This window comes from Ursus maritimus, unplaced genomic scaffold (genome assembly GCF_017311325.1).
Source record: "Ursus maritimus isolate PB19 unplaced genomic scaffold, ASM1731132v1 scaffold_2, whole genome shotgun sequence".
NCBI classification, from domain to species: domain Eukaryota; kingdom Metazoa; phylum Chordata; class Mammalia; order Carnivora; family Ursidae; genus Ursus; species Ursus maritimus.
The window spans coordinates 83097604-83117935 of record NW_024424452.1 but is presented as its reverse complement, the minus strand read 5'-3'; the positions used below and the strand labels follow the sequence as shown (position 1 = coordinate 83117935).

Genomic DNA, 20332 nt, shown 5'->3' with positions numbered 1-20332 from the left:
GACTCAGTCACTCGATTTTTGAACTTTTTTTGTTGTTTATTATTATTTGTTATTTTTAAGAGAAAGCCAGTCTTAGGGGTGGGTCCACATTTTTGTTTTGTTTTGTTTCGTTTTGTTTTTCGGGGTATTTAGGGTTAGGCTGTGTTTATTGGAGTCACAGAGTGAGAGAACATCAGAGTTGTCATTTCAAAGAAATGGGCAGGACCTGCTGTTTCTGACCCCGGGCTCAGCGTCAGCCAGCCGCTGCCTGGGTTGGAATCATGATTCTGCTACTTACTGCCTATGTGATGTTAAACACGTTATTTTTGTTTTGTTTTATTTTTTTCTCTTTGCCATGCATCCTTATCTGTGAAACAGGGCTGTATATAGTACCTACCTCTTAAGGTTGTGGTTAGGGTTAAATTAATTAATACGTGGAAAGTTTTAGAACAGTGCCTGGTCCAGTAAGCACTAAATAATATTAGGTAGTCTCATTATCACTGGCCAGATTTAACTATCTGTCGTGTGCGTCATGAAACTGACTTACCTATTAAACGTATTTGTTTGAACTTGCCGAAATGAATATATATACGTGTGTGTGTGTGTGTGTGTGTGTGTGTGTGTGTGTATATATATATATATATGGCCTGTAAGTTTAGTGATCATTTGCTTTAGTGATCATTTAACACAGTTCAAAAATGCTCCAGTCACCCAGTACTGAATATATCACGTGTGGCTGTGGGTTGCAGAATCCCATTTTAAAGTGGAAAAGATATAACATGTTCAGAATTTGCTGTGTTTTGTGTAAACAGAGTAGCCCACTTCAAGAGAATCTTAAAAATGCTGAGGTTTTGAAGTACAGTAGAGAAAGATTACACTTCTTTATTCTCTAGATGGAATTAGTTTGTTTTGGCCAATACCTTGAGGAAGACAGCCTCTCAAGTTTATGCGGTCTGGTGTTTTCATTTGCCATCTTTATTTAGATGTTAGTGGTATTGTTTAAAAATAGCCATGTCTCATGGCTTCTGTGGCATCTGATTCTGACTGATTGCTTACTTTGGTTGTTGCTTATTCATGATTGCAAACTTGAAAATGAATGGGGTAGTTCTACAGACGAGAGAGTGGCAAAGCTTTAAAAAGGGATAGGTTTGATGCTGAGTTCAGAATGTGAAGTTAGTGTCAGGATGATTTCTTTGGAAAACTATGTGTTGATGTGTGAAGACTAAGACTACGTTTAGCTACGTGAAAGAGACGAAGCAGAGTTTGGAGGGGAAACAAGAGGACTATATTCTTTTATGAGAAGTCTGGGGGATCTTTGGCTAGGATGTGAATGCCATCAGATGGATGCAGGTCAGAGTTCAGACATAGGTCAAACAATTCCTGGCTTTAAGGGAGAACACATTTTTATTTGGGGATGCTAGCAATGGAAACTTAAGTGAGTCTTTTTTTGACGCTGTCACAATTTACGACTTGTAAATTATAGGGCATTTTAGAATGCTCTGGTCTCCTTGGATCCTCCACTGGACCTAAATTCCATCAAGGAGTAGAATACATTCAGCTTAGTTATGACTGCATACCTATCCTGATAAGCATTAGGTGCTTGAGTCATTTTTGGATGAATGGATAAATGAATGCACTTACGAGAAATACAGAAAATCTGGGAAGTGCTCACCAAGAATAATGAAAGTAAATTAAATTCAAAAGGAGAAACTAGAGTCTGAGAGAGTCCCATTTGGAGGAAAAGAGGTAGCATTTTGGTTTGGTAATACTGCTCTAGGAAATCTGGTTTAGAATTTCCAATGTCTACATAAGGAAAGGGGACCTTAAATCAAGGAAAGAGAGATCACCCTCAAATGTAAGGAGGAACCCTGCATGATACAGTGGAACATGACTGTAAGGGAAATAGAGTGTTTTTTAATCTTTCAAATCTTTTAAGAGCATTTGGGATATTTGGGGGGGAGCACACAATTATCCTGAATTCTTGGGTGAATGGATTAGATCATTCCTGGTAGTAAATGAGAATTTTGTTTTATTAAGAAATCATATATGTGAACTAGACTTACTGTGATGATCATTTTACAATATATAAAAATGTTAAATCATTTTTATGTTATATACCTGAAACTAAAATAATATTAAATGTCACATCTCAATTAAAAAAATAAACAAGCATCATATATATTTTAAAAAGTGACTTTAGCAATATATCATTCAATTTTAAACTCACAAAATTTACCTAGACGTGATCTGGCTTGTGTTGGTGGAATCGCTCATTTCTGCTCTACAATTGAATTGCCTCATGTTAGATCCACATCCGCTTCCTTCTTCGCTGGATAGGGTTACAGCATATGGAAACATGATTTTTAATAAAAGTGGCCCTTATTTTTTAAATATAATTTTTTTACCTTGTACGGGTCAGGTGTATACAGATAAAGCAGAAAATATTCTGTTATTCTCTCAAAAGATGTAAATGATTATTGAATCTGCCTGGTGATCAGTTGCTGTTTTATTTTCCTGGGGGTGGGGGATGGGGAAGAGTGCATTGACTCAGGGGGGACCAGAATTCAAAGTAATGTTTTATTGAAAGTTAAAGTTGTAAATGCTGGAATATATTAATAAGAAAAGGCATAGCATATTTGAAGAGCTCTTTTCTAATAGGATAGATTCTCAAGTGTAAAATCATTTGTATGCATCTTTTTGTAATAATAATTTTAAATGACCCCCTTAATGCCAGGCACTATGCCTGTTGCATTAGCTTTATCATTTCAAAGTGACCCTGGAAAGTTTGCAAGCAAATTAGCGGGATAGGTACTTTAAAAAATTATTTTTAAGGGGGCTCCTGGATGGCTCGGTTGGTTAAACATCTGCCTTCAGCTCAGGTCATGATCTTGGGGTCCTGGGATCAAGTCTCATATCGGGCTCTCTGCTCAGTGGGGAGTCTGCTTCTCTCTCTCCATCTGTGCTCTCTCTCTCTCTCAAATAAATAAATAAGATCTTGTAAAAAAATGAATTATTTTTAGATCTAAAATGGCTTCTTTATATAGTTTCTCTCCTCTAGGTCCTCACCTTCTCCCCCCAGGTGAACATCTCCCATTGTAAGCATCTAAAATTGCTTTCCACTGTGGAATTCAAAGATGAGATTGTGGTTTTCCACAAGAACGTTCAATAAGTACAGTCTACTTACATTTATAATTCCTAGAAGAGGTGGAGTTCTCATTTGTCTGGCTTCTGGCGAGGCGTTATGGGGTTGGGGGAGTCAGAGAGACTCGGTCACCTTTCCTTCAAATTTCTTGGAGACTGCAAGCAGTGTGGAAGACCGTGATGTGGTGTGTGGGAAGGAATTTACAATACTTGTTTAATGCCTCACAGGAAGTACATGTTTTTGTGGCTAGTGCATCTGAATGACATGTTACATGTTAAAAGGTGTGGGGAGATTGTAAATGTCAGTCTTCATAGCATGTCTGAGCGTAGCGCGTCAAGTGGGAGAGTTGAAAATTTCCTCCAGTTCGTAAGTGATCCATTGGGCAACATGTGGAAGTGAGGATCCCAAGCCATGTGACAAGTCCACCACAACACATTCTGTATTACTCTACATGGCGGGAAGATCCTGTGTCTTCCCTTCTCTCATCCCGTCTTCATTTAAGAAGTCTTATCAGCCAGTCTAGAATTATGAATGTCTTAGTCAAGAAGTGCTGTGGGTGGCTATAGAAGGGACATTCTATGGAGAAGACAAACATGACCGTGAACACAGCACAGTTGATTTTCCTTTTATTTATTAAGTTGTCAAGACAAGTAGGCATTAGATAGAGCCAGGCATTGAATATCTTAACATCTAAATTGCTTAGGAACCTGCCAGTCAGGGAGCCATCTTTTTTCTCAAGTCTGTCATCACGTGGCACATTGGATTAGGAAGCCCATTCCAGCTTCGAGTCTTTCCATTGGTTCGAAAACCACAAAGAGTTGTAATGTCATTCTTTGAGTTTCCATTCTTCTGTGGTGTTTTTGCCCTCTGGAGATGAAAATAGTAAATCTAGTCTCATTTTAATACCAGCTTTCATATATTTTGGGGGGGGGGGGAAGCCAGACCATGTTTTACCCATGTCTTGTTTTTCTCACTAAATATCCAAAGCAACTTCATTCACTATAAAGTTTTCCAACCCTTTTTTGGGAAAGACTCCATTTGAAATTTAGGAACAGGGAACAGACGTGATGTGTTGGGATGTGTGGTCTGAGCAGAGCTACCATTAGTAGAACAGACAGCAGTTACATTAATTGTTTATAAGCCTTTTTGACTTATAACTGAACTCTGATTCATCTGGGCATGTGTAATTCCATTTGTATTGGGATTCTTGATTATTTTGTTAACTTCAAAGTAATTTGATATGCTGCCTTGATGAATAAAGGTCATAGGATTTCAGAGGAACTGCTTTGTGACCAACCCATGATTTTATGTTTAGCAGCGATGAAATGTTTCTTGACAAGGACAGATCGCCTCATGTTCTCCCCTCACACACACATGCACAGCAATTCAATGGGTATCTATTGATTATGTGTTGAATACCAAACACTGTGTAATGAACTAGTAATAGAGATCTATTTAACATAAAGCTTACAGTTTAGTGGAAGAGGCAAATTCTTGTACAGATGATTTCAGTACCTTTTTCTTACTCACAGAATGCAGTCCTGAGAAATAGCCATGAACTTACTTTAACCTTTTGGAAAGCTCCATCTAACTTGTTTTTTTCCATCCTCTGAAACCAAAAAGAAAACAAAGCTGATAATCTATAGCATTTTGTGTTGCTTCCAAACACACCCTCTTCACCTTTGAAGAGGCATATCTAAGTTCTGTTCTGTCTGAAGGTATTGGGCGGGTTCACTCTAACTCTATTCTATGGTAACTGATATAAGAAAAATAATAGCACCATTTTACAATTATGCAGCAACCTTCAGAACATTTTCTCATTTGGTTCTCATAACAATCTAAAATTACATTATTCATAACTAATGGCAGGGGAGTACAGAGAGGTCTTGCCATACAACAGATGTATAGTCTCTGGGAAGACACATTTTAATACCCCTTCTTCTCTGTGGATATTTTCCACGAAACCACAGTTGGCCCATTGGCAGGACGGGGTCCTCCCATAAACTTGGTTGCCTCACACAGTGTTGAAAAAATGAAAACCTGAGCCCCACCTCCCATCTGTAGATGTTTCCTGAGCTGACCATAGCTGGCTGGCCCCTGGTCCTGCTGCCACCATGGATGGGTGTTCTGTCTCCAGTTTATGACAGCCCACACCTGTCACAAATGCACTTGTGTGCATTTTCACCCATGCTTTCTTGGCCCAGGGATAGTTCCTGAATAATAGGCACAACATCTTCATAGTTTTTAGAGCTCAGGCAATTTTTAGGTTTCATGCATAATGACTGTAGAACTCAACTACTTCATTTTAGTGAAGGAGGAAAACAACTACGCAGAGGCAACTCTTATGTTTACTAAAATGGCTGATTAAATAGACTTACATCATGAAAGACTTATATCATGAAAAAAAGTATATATGTATATATATATATATTTTTTTTTTGAAATATATCCATAATGCAGGGTCTTCATGAAGCTACATTACTTTTATTTTTAGGATTCTTTTAGGTTAAAAATACTCTGGCACTTAAAAATTGTTTTGACCTTGTTTGCATTATATGTAACACACAGCCATTTTATGACCTAATCTGATTAATACATCTGTTCTAGGTCACTGAAATGTTTCTGGAAATGTCTCTTGAAGTTTGGTAAGTGCATTTATTTCATCGGGTGGAAAATATTGTGAGGGATCCACTGACTTATTCTAATTGTTAAAGGGTAAACTTTAAAAATATGAAATAATTCTGACAGCTTTGAACATAAAAAACATGTTAGACTTTTCTTTAGCTCTTCCCTAATAGCTACTGCATTAAGAAAGAAGAAATTTAATATTTTTCCTTAATTTTCCTGTAGTTTGGTCTTTCAATAATAGTCTAGGACTTACAAGGTCAATAATAAGAGCTTTCAGAGAGTCCTCTCTAAGGTTCATTTCCCATAGAAATGAACAAATACAGTTATTTAAGTCTACTTTTCATTGTTGATTCAGGTAGATATTCAAAAACACGAAAGTAAACATAACAGGAAACTCTAAAAATGAAGAACTGAAAATTGAGACTGTTTTTGTTCACGGAGATCAGCAGGACTCTAAGCAGTCAAGTTCCATGAAGCATGTTGCTCTTTCAAAGCGGTCTCCAAAAAAAGTGTTGGAAAATCATTTATTTATTTTCAAATGGTGCATCTTAGAGGAGTCAGGCCTACCTGGAGAATTAGCTGGATCTCACGCTGAGTTCACTACCTCCCACCTCCCTCAAAACTCTCTGCATCTCCTTGAACTTCTCCGTTGAAGTGGGTTTTACCAAAGTAACTAGTATACATTTAATTTACCCAAACACCACATATATTACTGTAACATTCTCCTATCACCTGATTTGCTACATGAATGAGGATGGATACATTGACATTGGGTTAGGTATTTCTTTCTCTTATTTTGGTTTGCGTAACACGTTGATTCAACTTAGTAAATTATTACATAAATCACCACTGTCCCTCAAACTATGTCAGTAAGTATCAAAGGACAGTCCAAGTAACTGAGTTGTGTTATTCTGCGTTGTGTTAATTCTTGCTTAAAAGTAGTATATATTAACATGAGACTAGAAAAAGTTTTGTTATTTGACAAGAAGTTCATGCTGTTTGTCTTAATGGGAAATGATCTTCACTGGTATAATTAGACCTATATTATGTAAAAGAAATTCACTTTAACAAAGGAGAGTTATCAATAATATAGGAAAAAAACTCAGCTAAATAAGGTACATATGTCCAGAAGCAATTTACTATATGTTTATAATGAACGTTAATCAAACTCTATTTTTATATGCTCATTTGTCTTGACTCTGAAATGGAAATGTTTTTTAAAGAAGAAGTCAACTTTCCATGGAATGTCTTCCATTAGATATAAAATAAAATCAAGAAAGAAAATTAGAGTTAAAGATAATACATAAGGGGCACCTGGGTGGCTCAGTAGGTTAGGTGTCTGCCTTTGGCTCAAGTCATGATCCCAGGGTCCTGGGATTGAGCCCTTCATTGGGCTCCCTGCTCTGCCTGGAGCCTGCTCTTCCCTCTCCCTCTGCTGCTCTCCCTGCTTGTGCTCTCTCACTCTCTTTCTGTCAAAAAAATAAAATCTTAAAAAAAATAAAAAGAAAGATAATGCATGAAAGAGGAACTAAATGAACCAAACTTCTCTTACTATATTTACTATATTTATAAAATCACTCAACATTCTGAATTTTCTTTTACATGTTTACACTAATATCTTCTAAACATCCATGTTCATTGCTCTGTTCATAGATTGTTTTTTTTAAAAAATCATACTCCTTGTGCTTAATGTAAGATAGTGATCAGCATAGTGTATTATAAGGAACATGAGTTCCAGAGTGAGAACTTCTAGTTTTAAATCTGCCTCTTACTAATTATGTGAACAGTTGAAAGATTTTTAATAACTTTTTTATCATTTGTAAAATAAGAAAACAGTGCATTATAAGCGTATTTTGATGATGTAATGAGATGTTCTTTAGAAAAAGCATATATTGTTTTATATTAATATAAAATAGAAAAGTTTTCCACATGTGCACCACATGTTCATAGTAAAACTGTAATCATTTACAGAAATTAGAAGCAACCTCAATGTTTATGGATAAATAAATTATACTCTAATCATATAATGGAAAAATTCCATAATAGTAAAAATGTTTGAATTATTTCTATTATATATCTATTTATGTGAATTTCAGAAACAAAATGTTCCATGGAGAAGAAATTGCAGAATACATACAATTGATAGCATTTATTTAAAAAATTAAAAACCCATAAAATGACCCGATATATCATTTAGAGATATAAATATATACTGCACAATTATAAATTAATACATTGGAATAATAGAGAAAAAGTCTAAGGTAATGGTTACTCTAAAGAGCAGAAAAGGAAACACAATTGAGGTGGATTTGCAGAGATAACAGTGCAGGTGAGATTTTTGTTTCTTAAAATGGTAGAAGGTACTCAGCCTAATATATTATAATAAATAATAACAACAGAGAGTTTACCCTAAGACTTGACTTAAAAAATGCTCATTCAGTCCGATCTCTTTTCCTCCTTGTTACCTAAGCCTCATAATAATCAAATTTAATAACTATGTAATCCATGTTTTAATATACTATACTGACCATTTTTTATATTGGAAAACATGGTTAAATTATCTTTTTAAAATTTACAATTAATTTTCTTAAAGTAAATGTCCAAAAATAGAATTACTCAAAGGGAATACACATTTTAATTATTTTTGGTGCTCATCGCTTAATAACTTTCAAAAAAAAAGTGTTTTGCAAATTTTTATTCCCAAAATAAATATATAATAACAGTGTTACTTTGCCTTTCCCAAGTACTGGAAAATAGATACTTCAAATATTTCTTAAAAATTATTAATAATAGCAGTATTTCTAATATTTGCTACTGACACTAGATATTCTTGTTTTTCATTTTTAATCGTATATGCTCTTTTGTGAGTTATCCATATTTGTCCTTTGGGAAGTAGTAATTAAAATATTATTTGCAATGATCAAATATCATTACAGAGAACACAGCCCGGAGGCTACGGAGTGTCTTCTTTTGGTCTATATTTTACGAGGAAGAAATACACTGAATTAACAGAAATTAATTCATTCTGAAGGGAAGGACTTACTTTTATGAATAGTAAAGAAACAATATTTGATTAGCGAAGTTCTTGATTTCTACATTTGTATTTCTTCACATCATGACATAGATTTCTAGGTTTTCTTATTCTGTTTTTTTGGTTTGTTTTTTTTTTCTTTTTTGTTTTGTTTTGTTTTAATTCAGTAGCTGGTTTTAGAATTCAGTATTGGACCTGTCTCATTTGTGAGGGATTGTTGCATTGTGGAAAATACATCACATATTTGCTCTGTGATCCTAACCTCTCAAAACTTCAGTGTTTCTGAACTGTGATATGGAGTTATAAAAATAATATATTGTATAATAATGTGAAGATTTACACCCATTATTTCTGCAGTGACACATACCTATATTTCTGGCATAGTATAGCTATCTGAGAAGTTGCAGCTGTCATTATTAGAAAGGAAGGGTGTACAATGTAACGGTCCCAAAATCCAGCCATAAACTTACTTGCGGTTGTCTAAAGTTCTACCATTAGAAGTTCCTTTTTTTTTGTCACAGGGGTACATCTCTTAGACAAGGCAATTCATTAAAAATAGTATTTCTACAGGTGTGCTTCTCAGAACACAGACTCTTTGGAATGTTAGTGTTACATCATGGAGAAGTGGGGCATGGGGGGCCAGGGGATGGCATTCTTGATCACGTAAACGCAGGAAATACTGTGCCAAACAGATCTAAACAGGTTTATTCTCTGAAGCGCTTCCTGAAGTCCTCACTATGATGAGATGAATTTATTAGGGGCTGTTTGTTTGCTTGTTTTTGTTTTAAAAGAATCTCCTACTCCTTATTTTCTGGAAACATGCCTTGGAACACGCAGCTCTAAGACAACCATCATCTTATAGCCTTGTGTCAGGTCCCCTGCTAGGAGGTGGCTTGAGGGGAGCCGTGAGCATGTATCAGCATAGCTACCGGGGACTGGCTCATTTATAACAAGGCTTACTGGGGACATTGGCTCATGACTCTCCGTTTTATATACAGTTCATCCCCAGACCTCCGATTCAGTATGGCTCTGTGTGATCAGGAGAAAACTTTCAGACAACAGAGAAAAGAAAACATAAAGGAAAACATGAAGAAACTCCTGGGTCCGGAGAATAGTGAAGGCTTGTATTCTACACGCGATGTGAGTTGGAAATGTTTCAAATGTTATTGCAATTTAATAGTCATGCTGTTTGTACGGTCTCCCAAATTGTACCCAAATATGGAAATATTTGATTGAGCATTCTATCTTCAGCTTTTTAAGATAAGGTGTTTAGTAAATACAAATTCTTTGAGGAAGATCATCACAAATGCTGCCCATATTTAGTAATATTGATCAGATAGAGTTTTAAAAAGATGCATAGACATACGTATGCACAAACAAGATGTCTATTAGTAAGAAAAGTTTAGCCTCAGATGTAAAAGAGTCATTGAATTTATTTTATTTTTATTGTTTCTTAATTGAAGTGTAGTGGACATACAATGTTACGTTAGTTTCAGTTCTGCAGCATCCTGATCCAACAAGCCTATTGGTTATGCTGGGTTCACCACATATTAGCTACTATGTTTCCATACAATGCTATTTCAGTACCACTGATGTATTCCTCGTGCTGTACCTTTCATTTCCGTGATTTATTCATTCCATAACATGAAGCCTGTACCTCCCACCCCCTTCACCCCTTTTGCCCTTCCCTCCAACCCCCTCCCCTCTGGCATCATTGAAATAACTTTTTTTTAAAGATTTTATTTATTTATTTGAGAGAGAGAGCGAGAGAGTGAGCATGAGCGGGGTGAGGGGCAGAGGAAGAAGCAGACTCCCTGCTGAGCAGCGAGCCTGATGCAGGGCTTGATCCCAGGACTCTGGGACCTGATCACGACCTGAGCTGGACACAGACACTTAACCGACTGAGCCACCCAGGCATCCCTGTAACTATTTCTTTGGGTATTCATTTCCTTATGAAGGTTCCCATGTCACATAAAACTTACCTTAAATAAATCCGTATGCCCTTCTGTTAATCTCTCTTGTCAGTTTAATTTTCAGACCCAGCCAGGGACTTTAAGAGGGTCGAGGAAAACCTTTCCCTTCCCTACAATGGCAGGTCCTCCTGGAATTGAAGACTTAGTTGGTCAGGCCTCAGGGAAGGAATGAGTTTGTTAGGGGAAAAAAAAGCAGGAAATGGATACTTTTGTTAATTCCTGGCCGTCAATTTCATTTGCAAGACCCTGTCTTGCAATCTGTGTTTGCCTGCCTCACTGCTTTCCAGTTATTTGCAACAATTATTGTTTTCACTCCCAGCTGCTGACCTACCCTCTGTTCCCCTCACAAACTGATAGACTGGCCTCTTGATCAGAGAGAGGTCCAACAGGCATCAGATGACTAAGCCTTCCTTTCTTGCCAGAGGGTTGCCATAATCCATAAATTATGCTATCCTTTGCTGCTTCCCTCTTGAATTCCATGGAGGAAACAGCTCCTTTTCTTTCAGATGCAGATCAATGTCAGATATGGATTACCAGCCCCAACCAGGAGCCCCAATATATCAATTGCCTTAATTGTCCGGTCTCCCCAGACCACTCCCCGGTGCAAATGACACATGTCTCCCTACTTAGTGCAACATTCTCTACCCTTCACCTACTGCCTCCTCTTTGTTTTCATCATGCCTCTTTGGTGCCCTGTAGCAGATCTTCCCTTGTGCATTCTTTAAATATAAGAGTTCTTTGCCTTAGGCTCTCTTTCTCCCCATTCTGCGTTCTTCTTAAGAGTTTTCTCTCCAGGAGCATCTGGGTGGCTCAGCCAGTTACGCATCTGCCTCAGGTCATGATCCCGGGGTCCTGGGATCGAGTCCCATATCGGGCTCCCTGTTCAGCAGGGAGTCTGTTTCTCCCTCTCCTGCTCCCCCTGCTTGTGCTCTCTCGCTCGTGTGCCCTTTCTCTCTTTCTCTAATAAATAAAAAAAGTCTTAAAAAAATTTTTTTTTCGCTCTCTTCCACAATGTCAGCCCGCACCTGTGTCCAAAGAACTTAAAACCTCCCTTCTGAGCTTCAGACCTGAACATCTATGCACCTGCTTGATTTCTTCACTGGTATCCCTCACATCTCAAACTCAGCACATCTAAAGCTCAACACAGCGCCTCTCTTTTCTGTAGTTCCACCTATGCTTGTCCTCCCTCTGCCCCCCTTCTGTTCGCTCTCAAACCAGAGCTGAAAAATCCTTCCACCGCTGTCAGGATTGGCCTCCCAGCATCTCTCCAACTCCCGTTTTTGCCAGTTCGCACCACACTCCTTCACTGGGTGCCTTTTAGCTCCACGTCTCCTCAGAACCCTTCCCCAGTTGGTGCGATTCCAGACACTGTTCCTTACCCCTGTAGCGTGCTTCCCCTGTACCCGCCCTCTCCCCTCCCCACCAGCTTTTCAGGTGCTAGCACCCTCCTTCCTGTTCTTGAATCAGTACATATGTAGCTTCTTCTGAGGCTGTCCCTCACCAACAGCCTCCCTCCTGAGACTGTCGCCCTCACCAGTGACCCCCTCCTTCCCTCCATGTCCCTTAGGTCTCAGTTATATTCTCTGTGGCATAAATATACACCTTATCTTCTCAGCATTGACGACACTCGGACTTAAAACATACTTGGAGAGATATTCCTTTCATGTCTGTTTCCTCCAGCAGAATGAAAGCTTCGTGAAGATCAGGACAGTGTGTGTGTGATTTACCTTCATGTTCCCAGTAGCTGGCGAAGCTCGTAGCACATGGTAGACACTCGGTAAATGTCGTGGGAGTCAGGGCACAGATTCGGGCAGTGGCTTGGCGCTGCACGCAGGGGTGAATTAGCTAGGGAGAGGGATCAGGGACTCAGAACTGGGGAACACAGCATTGGGTTGTTAGGGAGGAGACACATACTGAGGAGAGGTTTTGGACGAAAAGATCTCCATTAGCAATGCACGTGGGATGCATTGGCGCAGTTGTCCCGTTGGCCTTTGTCCTTAGGTTTTCCTTTTGCAAAGGGCAAATTGCTGCTACAACCCTCTCTATGGACTCCTTGTTTTGTGGGAAAAAGGGTTTTCCTGGGAAAATGAAACTTGGCCTAATATTCATACAAATTGGCTTTCTGCAATGGGTGGAGAATGAAGTAATTATGTTTCTCTCTGGAATAGTCTTCAAAAATATTAAATTCATGTTTTTGGAAGTCATTCTTGGAATTTAAATTTTTACTGTAGTTGTTTTCATTTGGTCTAGAGTTTTTTTCTCTTGTCCAAAATAATTAGTTTAGATATATTCAGAACCACCCATTCTCACAACACATGGGATAGTTTCCTGTTTTTATGTTAGTCCTTGGTCAGGGGTCCCTTAAGCTCCCAATTCCCTTGCTCTCTGATGAGACTTCACTTTCTCGTCGGTTCTGGCTAATAGCCTCCTTACAGTATGTAGGACAGGTTGTCACGGCAGCTCGACAAAGAACAGTCCTACATAATTCTCGGTGCAGAGACTGTGCTTGTCTCGTTCCCAGTGTTCAACAAACAGACAGCATCCAGTTTAGGACCTTAGTGTCAAATTAAAATCCTGAATAAATTGGGGCACGATAAACTTGGACACATTCCTTCCTTTCTGTGCTTCACTTGTAAAATGGAGACTGTCTCTAATTAGGTGAAAGGAAAAGTACTACTGCTTATAGGGTTCCAGCACAATCTGTAAGGGCACGTAGTAGTTGTTCAATAAAATAGCAGCTATACCGCTTGAGTATTGCTGTTCTGCTGCATAATGCCCGAGGGCAATCTTTGTCAAATTTAATAAAATCTTAGCTCTTCTGTCTAATATAATGAATTAGTCAAAAAGTTAAGCTGCCTCATAACCCAAGAGTTTATTCTCTTAAGTACTAAGACTTAAAAAATGTATTCTCAGGAGACCTGGGTGGCTGGGTTGGTTAAGCATCTGCCTTTGGCTCAGGTCATGACCCCAGGGTCCTGGAATGGAGCCGAATCAAGCTCCTTGCTCAGCGGGGAGCCTGCTTCTCCCTCTTCCTCTGCCCTTCCCCCCACCCGCTGGTGCTTTCTCTCACTCTCTCTCTCTCTCAAATAAATAAATAAAATCTTTTAAAAAATGTATTCTCAATAATAAAAAAAAAAGTTTTAAAAATTTATCAATTTGAATCATTTGGAGGGAAGTATTTCTAAAATATGCCATTCCTTGCCGGGATTGAACTGATGTGAATGTTCTCATGTCTGTTTCATTTGTAATCAGCTGCCATTTCTCCATGCTTTCTGTGCTTCCTTGAAGTAATTTCTTCAAACCACTCCTTTCTCTTTCAGCTTTATTGTTGTGGAATTCAAATCTGATAAGCAAGCTTGTTGTTAGCACAGTGTCTCTGATTAGTGTAATTTCTCTGTGAATAGAGGCCTGGAATCTTTCCTATGAGTAAGAGCTGTAAGACCGTGTGCATGCGGATTTTCGGCATAGTTGGATTGTTCAGAGGCCATTCTTATAAATTTTCTTGTCTGAAAATAGCTTTTGGTCAGATGAAGTTTCCAGATTACAGTCTTATGGGAAGGGAAATGCCACTCTATAGTTTTTGTTCTCTAGTAACTGACCGTAGGAAGCCAAGCTGGTTGGGGGACTAAAGTCTGGAATTGGAATAGTAGGGAAGCGAGAGAAGGGAATTCCACTTAAACCTTCATCAGAGAATAAAAGAAAGTGTTTCAAGGCAGAATATATGAAATAACTTCAGTTTAAACAGATAGATGGCTTCGGGTGAAGTATCAAGTAGACCTTAAATAATATATTTTGCAAGTGCTATTCTGTACTTGTTTGCCATATAAATTAAGTGAAAGACTAGAGAAAAGAGAGCCCATCTGGTGACAGAGGAGGAGGCGAAGCAAAACCATTCCTGAAGGAGGTGATAGAAGTCAGGCTTGAGTAGTTCATGAGAATTTGTATTCCTTGTATATGTTGTTTCCGTCTTCCAGAATATTCTCCCTCTTAATTCCTACCTTTATTGTGATGACAGAACTTCGTACTATCAATTCTTTTTTTTAAGATTTTATTTTATTTGTTTGACAGAGAGGGAGGGAGGAGGAGCAGGGGGAGGGGCAGAGGGAGAGGGAGAAGGCCCCCTGCTGAGCAAGGAGCCTGATGCAGGACTTGATTCCAGGACCCTGGAATCATGACCTGAGCTGAAGGCAGACGCTTAACCAACTGAGCCACCCAGGCACCCTGTACTATCCATTCTTATTTCCCTCTTAGATTGCAAATATTGCAAGGCAGACAGTGTGGAATTCCTAATAGTGGGGGACAGGGAGGTGCGCTGAGCGGGTATGGGCTTCCAAGGGTCAAGTTTCAGGATTCTCAAGGTAGACTTGGAGTTTTTCTATCTGAGGTAGTGGTAGGATGTGAACAGCCAAGGAATAAGAGAGCTGGAGTTGGTCTAGAAAGTAGATGTCCAAGAGGCCCAGACTTTACCCAGTAGGGTTGTCCACTGTAAGGCAGGTGACGACTGAAGACTACAGAGCTCTCAGAGAAACAGGCTCAGGGGGAGGCGGGCGGGATCACACGTGTCCAAGCAAGGAGGGAGGAGGCAGATGCGGACAGGTGCTGGATTTGTTGCAGGTTTAAATTCGTTTTATAAATCAAATGGACATTATGTGAGGGAGCTTACTGGGTTGAAAGGGCCAGGGGCCAGATGAAAACAAAATGCTAGTAACAATAATATATTTTAATTTCATGTAAACTCACTTTTTAAATTTTGCATGTGCAATTATGCACTGCGCTAGAAAAAATCGTAAATAGGTTGAAACGAGATAATATGTACTACTTTCTGTACGTTTCGTGAAGCAAACCAAGTCAGTGTGTTCCTTCCCTTTGTGTACAAAGAAGTTGCCTAAGTTCCTGACCAGAAATGGACCGGACAGCACCTTGGGAGGACCGGTACTGGGCACAGGTTGGTGGGGAGGCAAAGCCCACCGTAGGGATTACCACTTTCCCAGTCGGGCAGCCATGTCCGTTCCTACCATTGCCGATACTGTGGAGATGCACTGGCAAACTCAGTTATCGTCATCTTTGCTTCTATCCGCTAATCAAAAAAATAATAATCATAAATAATAATTATTACTACGAGTGAAGACCTAGGATGCACAAACAAGCAGTCTAAAGCCTAAACTGTTTTAATATTGGGATAATCACTATGATATGTTCATTCAGTCTTTAAAAAAAAAATCAGTGCTACTTTTTGGTTCTCCTTTATACTTACAGGGTTGGTGCTCTCCTTCTCAATACAGCTTCTCTGACCCCTTTTCGAGGTTGGTGGGGAGTGACCAGTTGAGGGTTGCAAAACTAGGTCTTGGCTACCTCCTTGGATGTATGTTCAGGTGTTTTGACTTGTGCTTTGGGGCATTGGGGCTGGGGGCTGGTTGGCACTTTGGAAAACTGGCTTTCAGTAAAAACAGAGGAAAAAAGTGTTCTGATTTGACCGTATTTTTCTCCAAACTGGCAAGAACAGAGAGATGATTTGGGGCAAATTAAAGGGCATAGAAATCAATTTCAGTAATGTGGAGTTTGTGACATCTTCATTCTTAAGTTGCCTGCTTTATTCACAAAAAGAGAAAAAGGAATAATTTCTAAGTGATAATTGCTAACAAAATCCAAGCCCAAACACATAACAATTCAAATGATTATAACCATCTGATCTATGATACGAGCAAGGAACTGGCATAGAAAATACTAATACTTAACTTTTTTGACTTATAGTCCTCTTTCATAGTAGTCAATAAAATGATAAACTTTCTTAGAAATTAAAAAATGTATTTAATCAACTGGACTAGGTGTCTTAAAAAGTACTATAAGTAGAATATTTTAACTATATTTAAGTATATTTTAAGTATATTTAATATTTAAAGTATAAATACCTTATAATGAAGTGAATTTTCATATGTCACTAAAGTTATATATTAAAAACACTTTTGTCCCACTTACAAATGAAAAGCGTTTGTTAAATGAATAATTTCCCAAGGAAAAATATTTCCCTTTGTGTTTTTCATAATTTTGAGCATCGTTTTTAAGACTTGATCATTTGGCCCAGAGGTAGTTACGTACTTTTCTCTCGCCTCTTTAAAACCTGAAATGGGGTGATTGTAGGTGAGATTAACATTCAGATCAGTAAATGCCAACCGTAATGTGCGTGGGCCCTGTCCAATCATTTGAAGCCTGAGTACAACAAAAAGATAAGCCTCTCTGAGCAAGAAGGAATTTTCCAGCAGACTGCCTTTCTCTTCACCTGCACCATTGGCTCTCCTGGTTCTCTGCCTGCTGGCCTTCAGACTAGAACCACATTATTGACTCTCCTGGTTCTGGAGCCTGCTGGCCCATACTGCAGATTTGGACTTGCCATTTCATCCTAATTTCACAAGCCAATTCTATATAATGAATCTCTTTGTAGATGGGTAGGTAGCTAGATACATCTTGTTGATTCTGTGTCTCTGGAGAACCCTGACTAATACAGGAGCCAAGGAAGCAAAAGTCTTTATATAATTTTCAGACCTTAAAAATCTATGAGAAAGTAAAAAAAAAAAAAAATCGTTAAGCACTTGAGAATTTTCTTTTGCAAGGGAGGAAATTAATAATATCCATAAGCCCATGCATCAAGGTAATGTAATCAAGACCACAGGATTTTTGGTAAATGAAAATTCATTTCCTGTTATCATACGAGAGAAGTATGAGAAATATTCATTGATATCATTTATGCACAAATACTGAGGCTTTTAGGTCTAAATATAAGCTAAAACCTGTCAACAACATTTATTTCTTTGATTCTTTCAGATTTTGAGCCAGGACTAACAGCTGCTTCTTATAACTCCTCAGTTACTTCTTTGAAAGTTATTTCAGAATGACCAAGGCTATTAAAACATCCAAATTTAGCCTCCGCTTATTACGTAAAATTGGGCTGATATCATCCAAAGTGATCCACGAATCTGAAATATAAATTACCTAAATATCAAATGGTTTCTTTCAGCAAAGATTACTCTTTCTTTCTCAACAGTGAGTAAAAGGAAAGAGTGAATTNNNTGTCGGTGACACCTTCGCTCACGTCACAGTAGCTACGTCCCTGTGTGGACAAGGTATTCTGTGCATTGAATACCTCAGCATCTGAAAAATGGAAACGATGATCTCCTTTCGAGGGCTGGGAAAATCAGATGAAATAAATTGAATAGAAGTGCCCATGCTTGTGCTAGACACACAGTATTTTCTTGATAAGTCGAACCTCCCTTTTTAATGTTAACAAAAATGGATACTTTTATAGTTTTATAATTCATATTCTGCATGAGTTATAGAATCTGGAGTGTGACCAGGAGCTAAAGGGCTCAAGGTTGTTAATTCTACCCAATATTTCTACATGTAAGGTAACTGAGTCCAAGGAGGATTTTCTTTGCCTCAGGTCACGAAGTTAGTTGTTGGGAAAAGCTTTCAGAGATCATGGAGCGGAGTGAATTAAAACTTTGGAGGCTGACAGATCCAGCTTTGAGTCCACAGGACCTTACTTTCTAGCTTTGTGATATGGAAAAATTAACTCCTTTGTGTTTCAGTTATTTTATCTTTAAAATGTAGGTCATGATAAATATATACCTCACAGCGTTGTAAAAATTAAATGATACACATAAAACAGATTAATTCATGTGTAGTAAATACAGATGAGATTTGTAATCTCAATAGTCATTCAAATATTTGACTATTCAATTTTTATGTACAAGTAGCTGACAGGTCTTTCACCTGATAACAGCTCAGATATCTGACTTTAAAATCTTCCCTGAGGGGCGCCTGGGTGGCTCAGTTGTTAAGCGTCTGCCTTCGGCTCAGGGTGTGACCTGGGATCGAGCCCCGCATCCGACTCCATGCTCCGCTGGAAGCCTGCTTCTTCCTCTCCCACTCCCCCTGCTTGTGTTCCCTCTCTCACTGGCTGTCTCTCTCTCTGTCAAATAAATAAATAAAATCTTTAAAAAATAAATAAATAAAATAAAATCTTCCCCGAAAACTCTATTTAAGAATTTACTATAAAGCAATAATGAAAATAATGGGTTATATAAATTACGAATTCCAGCTTAATAAGCGTCTATCTCCAGAAAATTCCTAACAACATAGACATTCATAAGTATGGGTTGGGCTAGTGGCTTATGAAGAAGGACATCTGGGGAGCTGTTTTCTCAGGATTAGAGAAAGCCTTATGTTCAATTTTCCAACTTTTTTTATTAAATCTGACTCTGAACAACAGTGCAGGTGGTGTGTTATGTGTTGAACAGTGTAATTTGTTACTAAGAATTTTCTTACTATAAACTGTCTGATTTACATTGGGTTTAATGTTATTTTCAATAATGTAACAAGTAACCAAATCAACAGGCTCAAATGCCCCTGAATGATTTTTGAATATAAACAATCTTCTTCCTTCTACAATATCAACCCTAATACTTTTTTTCCCTTAAAGCTCTTCTTAATCTTATTTTTCTAACTCCCTAGTATATTCCTGCTGCAATAAGAAGACTGATCTTTTGGCCCCCAAATCACATGCCCTTTTTTGCTCATGACTGTCTTTCTTGGCCTGACCTTAGGCTCAGTGCTTGGCACATGACAACAGGAAATGTTCACTATTATAATTATTACATTGCCCATAAACTCAACTCCTTTTTCAAGGCCTAATTCACACTCCTCCTCCTTCTCACTTCTCTGGCCTGCTTACAACTACTGTGATAGCTAATACTGCCATGTGCCCCATTCCCTTGCTGTATAACCCACTTCTGTTTCCTGTCTTAGCTATCTTTCCCCTCCAGACAAGTTTTTAAGAACTTGGGTATTTTACTTTATTTACAATTTCAACATTTATATTTGAAAGCATTCTGTACATCTAAACATGTACAGGTTCAAAGCCATTTAAATTGCTCCATTGCACTGAATGCGGGAGTGTGTTTTCATGAATGAGGTCTCCAACCTGCGTCCCAGCTCTTTCAGTTTGGGGCCACTCGGTATTAGAGAAGAACCCCCGTGCCCTGGGGTTCTTCTGGGTAATGACAGCATCATCTGCGGAGAGCAAAGCTAGAAACCCTAACGGTCTGACCACCCTCCTTCCTCTTTATGCCTAACAGTGGATCGGTCACCAAATTCTCCTTGTAAATATGCCTTGATTCTATTCCTCTCCTCCTAAGCTTCAATCTAGGGGTAGAAGAAAGAAAGAATTGTTGTCTCCCATTCATGCCTCAGAAGAAAAGAAAACCATGACTATTAGAGATAAGATAGAACTGTCAAAAGTGGGGGCCCCCAGGTGGCTCAGTTGGTTGAGCATCTGACTCTTGATCCAGGGTCTTAAGTTCAAGCCCTATGTTGGGCATGGAGCCCACTTAAAAAAAAAAAAAAAGAACTGGCAAAAGTACTTGAGCTCATCTCTGCACGTGCACTCTGTAATTTGTACGTTTATTCTGCAAATGAGACTTTGTCACAAATATAGAAAATAAAACCGGGTAACAGTATGACAATTTTGATTTCACTCCAGTCTGTACTCCAGTTAGAACATCATCCCCACTCACTCCAGCTTCC

The 20332-nt window shown here is 38.5% G+C and overlaps 1 protein-coding gene across 4 annotated transcripts in view; it reads left to right on the top strand.

Annotated features, from left to right (window-relative positions):
- The window catches only part of PLA2G4A (phospholipase A2 group IVA), a 153444-nt gene that overhangs the window by 75669 nt on the left and 57443 nt on the right, over positions 1-20332 (top strand). For all 4 annotated transcript variants that reach the window (XM_008696933.2, XM_040636272.1, XM_040636273.1 and 1 more), the window contains 2 exons: positions 5729-5766; positions 9779-9920. In XM_008696933.2, coding sequence (XP_008695155.1) covers positions 5729-5766; positions 9779-9920 — 180 coding nt within the window. The remainder of the gene's footprint in view (positions 1-5728; positions 5767-9778; positions 9921-20332) is intronic.